Here is an 11049-nt window from a genome sequence, read left to right on the forward strand (position 1 = left end):
GGACAATATATTGTCGAACTTTTATTTGGGGTTTCTTTATTTCAGCAATTCGACTGTTATTATTATTTGCATGGCAAAACCGCAGTCCTATTCAAAGAATCCACTCTTAACAATTGCGTCCATGGTAAAGTTTAAAAGTTGCACAATTCAATTTTCAACTGTTTTCCCAACCACTTTTCTGCACTTGACGGAGATTTTATTTAGTTGGGTTCAGAAAGCGAAACGAATGGCCAAATGTGCTGAAAATATTTGCTAACCGACCGATAAATAGTTGATAGTTGTTTTTACTGCACAATAAATCTGATTTTTTTATAAATATTTATTTATATTTATCTATTTATCGGTCCGTATCCAAATCGATATACACAGGTAGTTTTATCTGGACATCATGAATAAAAGCCAGATAGATAATATTTGAAATTTAGGCTCGCACTCAACAATGGAATAAACATTTCATTCAATTCATTATAATATAATGAATGTAATAAAGTGGAAATTCAATTCAATTCGACTAATGAATACTTTAATTTAAATTGAATGAATTCATATTTCGATTGAATTCATAAAGAATAAAATGAATCACTCTTCAGAGGTGTGAAAAGAAATTATATAGTTAGACCCAGAAATGGCAATTGTCGGGCTTTAACAAACTTCAATGCGATAAAACGAAGTCGCTTTTGTTTAAATGTTTTTGTTTGATTTATTAAGCTTGCACACAAATTGCACGCAAGTTTTTATTTACGTTTAACAAGCGTGGATTTCAGCTGTTTTATGATTTTTAAAGGACTTTTTGTAAAGGATAAACGCAAATTGACAACAAACGATTCTTCGAGATTGTGTGCGGGAAACGCTTTATATACATATATATTTAGCTAGTTGTTTGCATTAAGTTTATTCCAACTCTGTCTCAACATTAAGGTCTATTGTAATTGCAAAGTTTCAAACAAGAAAACTTTTCCAATCGTGTGCAAAATTATTGTGGCTTTAGAAGTACGTACATTGAACATGTATATATAAAAAAATATATATATGAGTGTATATAATATATTTAAAATTAAGCAAACGAAATATTCAATGTGACATCAGTTTCTATAACGTTATAGCAAAGCAGTCTACAATATTTGTTCGTTTGTTTTGGCATGAAATCATTTTACAAATACTTTAACGAATTTCGAATAAACGAATAATATTTTGAAGCACCAATTAGAGCAGAATTTTCATTAGAATTTATATTAGAATATGCCACTATAATTAACAATATGTGTTTTCAACAGGAACCAAGTATCAATATTTACTCTTTAATTTTTATACGCTAAAATAAATTTGGCAATTCCTCCAATTGTTACTTAATATAATTACATTTACGTAATTATTATTGTTATAATTTTTGTTGTGTAAAAAGTTAAGTTTTATTTAGTCGTCTATCAGCAAATGTTGTCAAACATTTTAATTGATATTTAATTTCGTTTGTAGGTGTTTATGCAAAAATTATTAACAAATCACAGTAAAAAGCAACATTGCTAAAAATGGTCGTAATGCATTTCTTGTTGAATATGCTTGAAGATTATTTATTATTATTACACACTTATTCGGCTGTTATGGCTTTTGTTTAGATGCTGCAATACGTATGTAACTGTAGCTAAAAAAATAAATAATAAATAAACAATGAAATGTGTATTGAACATCAGAATTAAACAATAAATAAATATATTTGATTGACAATTTCTGTTCCATTGAGAACTGGATTTGTTTCGAGATTCGTATTAATAAATTATGTGGTTAAAATTCAGCAACAAAAATAGCAGCAAAAGTGACTGGAATGTTTTAATTCGAGAAAGTGGCCAATTGATGAGGATAACACTTAAATTAAATACTTAGAAATGCACAGTAAATAACAAAATAAAACAATGTTCAATAAAGAGAATGATTTCAGAGCGCGCTCAGTTACATAGCACAACTATTCATAAACATATTTCTTGTACAAAATGTATATAACACAATGAACAAATGGAGGGCACTTGGATCTTGGATCTATATGGATAATGCGGGAATAGAATGAAAGTCCGCACGAATTGTAGCAAGTTCACATGATCACGATCAGGTTGGTTTTTTATAAATATGGCTGTTCAAATGTAGATGAACTTGATGCTACTTATATACCCTGTATAAAAGGCATTTATGCATGACAGTTTATGGATTTTACAAGTTGTGTGTTCAATTCATTCATAAGTAGACTTCAGTATTCAATATTCGATTCGACACGATAATCGTGCACGTATAAATATAGTATTAGTTACAATTCGATTCTCACGTGACAGATATTAGCAAAAATAATGTACGTTTCTTCAAATTTTGAATTATATTGAGTTGTTTGTTTCAGCACAATGAATTTAAATGTTGTACAAATATTTAAGCAAACATCTGATACACGTGTAAACTGTGCTTTCACAATTATAAATAGTTACAGTTAAACTTTATAATTATACCTTGAGGTTAGTTATTTACACATTTAGACGATAGGCTTTAAAAGTAGCGCTCAGAAAAAATATACAAACATATACACACAGAGACATATAGATGAATAGATTGGGAAAACATCAATGTTTGGGTAGATCTCCACTATAATCATCCGGTTGCTGCCGATGGCGATGCAGCAATCAGCTGACTGCGATAAAGCGCGGCTTGGCAGCATTTGCTTCCGCGTTGCTGGCGCTGTTGTCCATCTCTTGAAGCTCAATTTCACTAAGCAGCGCCCAGTTCTCACTGTCGCTGTGCACGTGAAGACGCAGCTCCTTAATGGCACCAATCTTGGGATCGAGCAGGCCCTCGGCGACGCCTAGGCCATCAAATGCACCTACCACCAGATAGCCATCCGTTGTTGTATTGTACGTACTCCAAACAGATGAATTCTCGCTTAGACTATCGGCCGGGAGCAGCTCCACGGTGGTGTTGTAGAATCGATCCGAAGGATGCTCCGAGTTGCCACTGCGAAATAAATAGCGCCGTAGCATTGTTGGCTGCTCAAAGGTGAACTGCACCAAGTCACCAGGCTGTGGCAATAGACCCCAAAAATATGTTTCGCCGCGATAGGCGCGCTTTAGCAAATAGTTTTTATATGGCGCTATATTCGACTTGACCACAGCTGGAGGATTATTCATGTGTGCATAGTAAGTTGGAACCTTGCTGCCAAATTGTTTGTCCTTAAGCTTTTGTACTTTGCCCTTGAGCGAGGAACTAGTCCCGATGTGCTGGAAAAGGGATTTACGAAAGTGCTGCCAATATTTGGCCTTCTCCAAATTGCAATGCTTCTGATCCTTGTCCGTACGACATACTTTTGACTCAATGAAATAGGTAAGCAGCCAGTCGACAGGCTTATCATTATAGAACATTTGAAAGTATGTAATTAGGTAGGGCAGCTCAGCGCTTTTAAACATTTTGCCAATAAAGCCAAGTTGACAAAAGTCTAAAACAAACCAGGCAGGCTGATCTGGCTTTGTCAGAGCGCTCTTGATAAGTGCAAATTTCTTCATGGTGGTTATAAACTGTCGCTTAGTTAATATATCATCTTCCAGCTGTACATAGAAAGTGCCCTTTGAGTGCGCATAGGCCATAAGATAGGCAAAATCCAGATTCTGCTTGCTTCGCCATTTCACGCGCTCCAATGGATCGTTTAATGTGATGCGCAATCGCTCAAAGTTTGGATAGTAGCTAGGCGCTGGCGCTATTATGTCTATTAGTCCGCTCTCCACATGCGCCTCAAAGCTTGTCTCAATTTGCTTGGCTATCAGCTGGACAGCATCCAAATCCGTTTCGCCAATGTAAACAATGATAAGCGTCTCATTCTGCTCCTCATCGTTCATGTTCTCAATTAGATTGTGCAGCGTGGCGAGCAGATACGACTGCTTCTCGCGTCGTACGGTGGGCACGCCCAGCACAATGCTAACATCTGTGCGTCCTTTGCTCAGCAAATAGGCCGGACGCAAGGAGCCGGCATCGTCCAGTAGATGTGGCAGAAAGTGATAGGCATTTGGCAGACGTATATTTTGCACGGGCACATAGCCACGGGACGAACCAGCGGCGCCCGATCTCGACACATGTGATGCATTGCGCAGCAATTGACGTGCCTCTGGACTAAGCGCGTCCAGCAAATTGGCCACCGGCTGTGGCGGTGGACTAACATTTGTCACATTGCTCCCATTGTTGTACTGCAGCTGACCCAAGTACTGTGACAGCAGTGAGACATCCTCCTGGCGTGCACGATACATGGATTCGAGGTACTGCAATCGCATGTGACACTCGGCCAGGCGTTGCGTCAGCGACTGTTCGGTGGATAGTTCTGGGCCCAATACCATCAATATCACAATGCATGGCACCAGTATTAGCACCGTGGCAATTAGCATGCAATTGCGTTGTCGAATCTTGAACATATTGATATTGACTGCAGGTTGCCTTGGTCTTGTGTCGCTTGACGTTTAGACTGCTAGAAAAATGGGTGGAAAACGTAGTTATTTAGAAGATTATCTAATGGTATAGATAACAAGTCTAACATACCAAATTTCATTGCAGCCGTCCTAGAAATACCATCTATGAGGCAACCAACGCTTTAAGTTATATTGCCTGTAAGCAGAAGAGCCTCCATTAATTAAATACAACAGCTAATGGACTAGATAAAAAAAAAAACATTATACATTCTGATGAAAGATACGCAGACACATTTTTGGAGAAGTTGGCAAAAGATCTTTTTTAAACTTTTTTAAATGTGATATGAAAAGCCGCAGACCGTTCTAATATGCCTATGTATTTTTGTCTTTAACAAAATTCCGACGTTTACCAGTTTCAATATTGTTGCTCGGCTTTGTTGTGCAATTCGTCGCCTCATCGTTGCCTCAATTGAACTGTTGGCTAAATTCGCAGTAGTCCTCATTTTCATTCCACGTTTCTATGACTAATGCAGGCGGCAATATAAGAGGGCTGAACGCCGCCCATTTTAGCCAGTGGGTTGGCGAAGGTTGAAACGTTTAACAAGTATGGAAAGACTTCTAATGTGGTGCTTGTCGTTTCTGTTGGCTTACCCTCAGCCGTGAACGTCGTTATTAACGTCTTTTGTGTGGCAGCTGTCGCAATTCTCGCCACATGACCTGCAAAAGCAACAAAAGTTGTATAATATATTGCTGCATCAAATAGTGTATATTATGTGTGCGAAATAAAAAAAAAATCTATTTACATGGCCAAGCGCCAAATGCTTTGTATCTGTTCCTATTGTTGTTTTTATTATTGTCTGGTCGGCCGTTCGATCGTCGGTGGGTTTTCCGTCAGCTAAAAGATAGACGAAAAACGTATAAGTAAATAAGCTAATACTCGTTAATGAGCAAAAACACACTATGTACACAGTTTAAGCAATTATATTCTGAGTGATAATTATTATAATAGGCCTTTAGCCTAGACTTCCGCTAGGTTGCAGGAATATACATCAATATTGGACTGTAAAAAGCACAGTTAATATTATTAGTCATGCAGCTGTGCAACGTAAACTGAATCTAATTTACATAGGCATCATCGGTCTCCTCCATAAAAAAGTGGAAACAACAAAAATATTAAAATTTAATACAAAAATATTATATTGAAACCTGCTTAATACCAGCTTAAGTCAGCCTAAACGCAGAAGGATTTTTCGCTGGTTCTCCGTATTTTTTTATGTTTAAAAACTAAATTAACTAAAAGGCTGGAGGTAGCCGGTATGTATGTATTATAGTTAATTCGAATCGCGTGGGTGGGTAATGTGTGAGCATTAACAGTTATGACACATATTTGATAAATAGACACCAACAATAGACAAACATAAATAAATAAACAACATTAGCAACTGCGCCCCCGGTGGGAGCTAGGCACACACACACACGCACGCACACACACGCACACACACACACGAACGCTGCTACCCCCGCGAGCCTGCTCAACACTACGTGGTATTCGGTGCTTGCTGGTACTCACTGCACGTAATGTTTAGTTAATTGCGGCTCCACAAATAACGCACAATCAGTGTGCTATTTACGCAACTTTAGTCTAACGACACGCCAATTGCGCTAATAGGAACTGATTGACCGAAGAAATAAAACGCAAATGTTAAATTTGTATGTTTTGTGGGTGGTGTCTTCGTCGTTTTGCTTAATTTTTGCCATACGCTTTGCAAATTCGCACGCACTTGATGAGAAAATGACTACATTTTACCGCATTTGCTCAGTTAATTATGTAAAAGCATTTGGAAATTATTGCAACACTCGCGTTATTAATGCATAAGCGGAAAAAGTTAACAAAACGCTTCGGAGATAATAACAACAATAAAACTAGCATTAAATTTTAAGTGTTGGTAAGCACAAATTTTTAGCCAACAGTGTTATTAAACGCATGCAGAGCTAGTTCATCGGAGTTATCGATATTCACCCTATGTTATGGCACTGTCCAAGCAAATAAGCAACTGTTAAATTCAAATGGAAGTTGAATTTCTTTATTTTTTAACATGTTTAACATGTCGTTCTTCTTCTTAAAATCTCGCTTGTTAAGATCTTGTCTCCTCGCACAGTGTACAGTAACATATTAGGTTTTTTTCGCAAACCGAAAACGTTTTTATTTCCAGAAAATACGTCTACGCTGTTAATAACAGTTTAGAAAAATGTTAAATCTGTCGATGCCAAAATCATATGGGTTTTGTTATAAAAAGTCAAAGATAAATTAAAATGTATTTAACATTGCTAAATGGCACCGGATATGTTTTCGATGTGAACGGTAAGCTAAATCAACTGTGAAGAAGATAATATTAACACGAGCTTCGTTAGATTATATGGAACTACGCACGAAATACCGCATAATGGGAGCTCTTGTGGGCACGGCCAACACCAAAGGATGGAGCTCGAGTGAAGCAGGTAAGAGCGTACTCCTAGTCGAAATCGATTCTTATAATCAGATGGTAAACTTTTAGCCCTTCCCTTGGAGCTGACTAAATACGAGACGCAGTTGCTCGTAGATGAAGGCTTTGCCGTTCTGGTCAGCAAAGCCGAAGCTTTAACGAAGCTTCCAACTCAAGATATGTTGCAGGCCTATCAAAGGGACTTTGAGTCGCGTTTAATGTCACAGAGAGATGCCTTAAAGACGGAAAAGCTGCGCGAAACCAGACGCCATGTGGACAAAATTATAATCGGCAAGCGCAACAAGTTGATAAAGCAAGGAAAACCCGATGAGGGTGGGTGCGAGAACCTTATTGTCTATACATAAGTTTATACACAATCAAGCAGAGGCAGATATTTTAACCCAATAATTCGTCATCTCTTCTCACCAGCTGCCGCCCTAACGGCAAAAGATGTGCTCCATGAAGTTGCCAACAATTTTGAATTTGATCGCCAGAACGCCCTCGTGGAGCTGCCTTGCTCACATATGGAATATCACTGTGGGTACCTGAAACCTTGATTACTTATTGATGTGCAGATATACTTACGTATTTTTTTGTTATTGCAGCCTCGCAGCTCTGCACTACTCCAGTTTACGATACCAGCTCGCTTAAATATCGGGTTTTTCATGATCTTTGGAAGCGTGGCAAGTTTGTCACGTGTGGCGATGCGTTTGGTGCCGACTTCTTGGTCTATCCCGGCGATCCGTTGCTCTATCACGCCTCACACATTGTCATCATACAACCAACGCTTGTTATACGTCCCCTGGAGCTGATTGCCAAGGTGCGATTGTCGGTTATTGTCAACAAGAACTGCGTGTTTGCCTATGAGGAATCTACTGGCAATACAATTGGTTACCAGACCGTTGCCTGGTGCAATCCGAGCAAGTAGTTTCCAACCACAACAACAGGTGAGTGATGTGTATCCATCCGGTAGATCACTGTAACACATGCTTAGCAATCGTCCGGATCCAGCACTTCCCTGTTCACATTGTTAAAAGGCTATTCAAAATCGATCTATTGTTTTATTTCGTTAAATTTTCGTAAATAATGTGTATAACTTCCCAATAAATATGTGCAAGCATATTATATTCTTATCTCGCCCTTATTTAGACATATTTATTATGTATTAGATTGGTCGGTTTAATATTGAAAAGCGTAGAGTATTTTTTTTTTAAGAGTTTTTAAGAATGTGAGTGTTATAGAAATAATCCGAACTTTGAATACACTTTCCGGTCTACTATCACTGCAGAGCGCATTTTTCTTGTAGTTGTTGTAATTTCAGAAGATTTTCAATTGAGGAAATTGTATACAATAACAGAGCGTTGCGTGACTGGACTCTTTCCCGTCTCTCAACGTGTCTGGTCTGTGTGTGCGAGTGTGCGTGTATGTGTGTGTCTGGGTTTGTGCTTGTGTGGGTCGCTGAGTGCGCACTCACACGCACACACACATATTAGTATTATGGGAAAGCAAAATAATGAAGAACAAAAACTCTTGGATAGTATTTGGTCTGCTTTTCAAAATTTCTTGGAGTACGCGCGCCAGACACTGGCCTCTCCTCTCAACTGTGTCAAACCTCTCCGTTTGTATCTCGGCAATTGCAGCAGCAGCAGAGCAGGAGAGGGAATCTGCTGCCGCCGCCACTCTGCAGCAGTCACAGGTTAAAATTTGTATGTTAAAATGAGTTTATTATTGCGACGACATTCAAAACGTGGACATGCTTTGTTCTGTTGCGGAAAAGTAAAAAAAAATATATTATTTAGTGAATGTTGGCCAAAAATGGATCTTTAATTTGATCGTCCCCTTCCCTAAAAGCTAAACGAATGCATACAATATTCAAATGTGTAGAAAGGCAAACAAATATTTGGCATACATATGTACATACATGCGTACATAATTATTTATACCGATACAAATACATGTGGAATTGTTCGTGCAAATATACAGATATTCAAGCATGTGCGTGTGTATGTGTATACATACATACATATGTTCAAATCTGTTTGCGTATACGGTTTGAACAAATTTTAGCATGTTTTCGTTTTTTTAAATAGACTTCGACAACTGAAACAAGAACAAAAACAATGATAAGGTTGCCAAAGGGGGGTGGTGCGACAGAGACGAGGCTGTTGCGAGGCCAAGCAATGTCGTGCCGTTCAAATTTCAGGCAGCCAGCCAATCGCACAGTGGTGAAGGAGTCATTCGACTGAAGCTCTTAACACATATTTAAACATCACTGCAGCTCTTATGCATTGCGGCCTACTGTGCACTGTTACGCTGTCGCTCCCCATGCTTCTCTAACCACCCTAGCCCACCCAATGCTTCTCGCTCAGTATTGCCAGCTTTGAAATACGCTCACTGCTTTAATGCTGATTGGACTTTTAAAGCGGCGGTAACATTTCTCGTGTCCAGCTGAAGCAGCAGCATCAAAATCAAAACAGAGAAAATTTGTAATCTTGCGTCGTTTTTTTCGGCTCTACTCACACGCTGCTCACTTAATTTACTACTTCTCAGAGTATTGGACGTGCCATGGATAGAACTCTCCCTGGCATTATTACTCTCCCCGCCGGCAGCGAATCCAAAACAACACGTTGCTTGATTCTGCTCTTAAGCGGGACTTGATCTGCATAAAAATAGGGTCGAGCTGTCTCTGGGATGCATGTCAAAAATAACAGGTGATTGGCTGAAATTGTTGCTCAAAGAGTATTCGAATGCACAGCTGATAAAGCAATCGTAAGAGCGAGCCGGCTTTTATCAGGATCTTTTAGTAGAAGGATATTAGTGTAAGCAGGAATTAGTAATAAATAAATAATAGAACTGCTACAATTGCAACCTACATATTTAATATGACCTTATGATTATGGATGTTTTCTTTTATCGACAAAACAATATTTGAGACATACTATTACAACCTACATATATATTTTTTATTTTTTGAAATTTCTTTTACAAGATTATTTGGCTTACTGAAATGCTCTTTCATTTGCGTTTCACTTAAATTTATTTACATCTGGCAATGCTGCTAGTAAACTGTACTTTCAAGAGCGCACACTGCCAGCCATCTCTCTCACTCTCATGCGCTCACCGCAGCAACAGTGTCACTAACACACATACGCGTACACACATAGATACGTTCATACTCAACACACACACAAACGTGAAACCACCACCAAAAAGCGGTTATGCGCGCATGATCAGAAATTTTCTCCGTATAGAGACTAAAACTCGTCATACGACGCGACCGCGCCGCGCTGGCAGAACGTAATTCGATCGAATACTCAGAGCTCAGTTCGAGTTATTCAACGCTGGCGAGCAGCAGCAGCAGCAAAAAAGAAAACCAAGAGCCAGAGCTACCAACCGTGAGCGGCAATCAAGAAGGGAAAGCAAACCGAGTATAAAATAGCAGCCAGCAGATTTTTCTTTGCGCTCCGGTGAGAAGATAATTTCAACATGCATAAAATTGTTCGCTCCGGGAGCGACGGCGTGTAAACAAACAAAATAACAACACAAAAGTGAATGAAATTGTAGTTATAAAACAAACGCATCGGTAAACCCAAAATGCGTGGCGTTAACTGTACAGAGACAGCACAAAAAAAAAAAAATGAAAAAAAAAAGAATAAATTGGAGAACTCGAACAACATATGCATATTGCTGGGTGTAACTGATAATTTTTGTGTGCTGATGGCGCGCTTTTTTAGTAATTTTTTATTTAAAGAATATATTTTATTTGTTGCCAGTTCGTGTTAGCTGTGTGTTTTTTTCCATGTCTAAAGTCATGCATTTCCATACGTTCGAACATTGGTCTGTGGGGGGCGGGCGGGCGGCCCACATTTTATATACGAGCTGTAAAACTTGCTCTCTTGTTGTCTCGCTCTCGCGCGCTCACAGTGTTTGGGAGAGGGAGTGAGGTGTGCGCGTGGAGCTCATGCGCCAGTCATCCCCCCTCCCACACACACACACAAACACGCTCGGAACCACATGTATATAAAATTTTTTCTCGCGAGAGAGCGAGAGCACATGACTTATATGTTGTTTGCTTGCCATCTGCTTATGCTCTTTACTCTTTTCTTTCAGGGGGCAACGATAAGACGCAGCGCGCCATTCAGTCT

General features: G+C 38.9%; 2 protein-coding genes and 1 long non-coding RNA gene across 5 annotated transcripts; 1 reads left to right on the top strand and 2 right to left on the bottom strand.

Moving 5' to 3' along the window:
• Positions 1–1540: 1540 nt before the first annotated feature.
• Positions 1541–6343, bottom strand: Mgat4a (alpha-1,3-mannosyl-glycoprotein 4-beta-N-acetylglucosaminyltransferase a). Of its 3 annotated transcripts, none has more exons than XM_064696314.1 (5): positions 5992–6343; positions 5225–5316; positions 4832–5138; positions 4552–4617; positions 1541–4477 (listed from the first exon to the last, which is right to left on the bottom strand). In XM_064696314.1, the coding sequence occupies exon 5, from the start codon at positions 4425–4427 to the stop codon at positions 2658–2660; it is 1770 nt and encodes a 589-aa protein (XP_064552384.1). In that variant the 5' UTR covers positions 4428–4477; positions 4552–4617; positions 4832–5138; positions 5225–5316; positions 5992–6343; the 3' UTR covers positions 1541–2657. The 3 variants fall into 3 exon arrangements, with proteins under 3 accessions (XP_064552384.1, XP_064552385.1, XP_064552386.1); XM_064696315.1 differs by having other exon boundaries at positions 1541–4480; XM_064696316.1 differs by lacking the exon at positions 5225–5316.
• A 194-nt stretch (positions 6344–6537) lies between these two features.
• LOC135438138 (uncharacterized) lies at positions 6538–9546 on the bottom strand. The gene is made up of 4 exons (XR_010437856.1): positions 9425–9546; positions 8159–8667; positions 7490–7922; positions 6538–6648 (listed from the first exon to the last, which is right to left on the bottom strand). It is a non-coding gene; the product is annotated as an uncharacterized LOC135438138 (long non-coding RNA).
• Tsen34 (tRNA splicing endonuclease subunit 34) lies at positions 6640–7832 on the top strand. The gene is made up of 5 exons (XM_064696318.1): positions 6640–6783; positions 6834–6920; positions 6977–7237; positions 7334–7441; positions 7510–7832. Exons 1-5 carry the CDS (start codon positions 6735–6737, stop codon positions 7830–7832), a joined length of 828 nt encoding a protein of 275 aa, XP_064552388.1. The 5' UTR covers positions 6640–6734.
• Positions 9547–11049: the final 1503 nt, after the last annotated feature.

The sequence above is a fragment of the Drosophila montana genome, unplaced genomic scaffold (genome assembly GCF_035044405.1).
Source record: "Drosophila montana isolate Dmon_TW-CO22-7 unplaced genomic scaffold, ASM3504440v1 contig_3846_1, whole genome shotgun sequence".
NCBI lineage: Eukaryota > Metazoa > Arthropoda > Insecta > Diptera > Drosophilidae > Drosophila > Drosophila montana.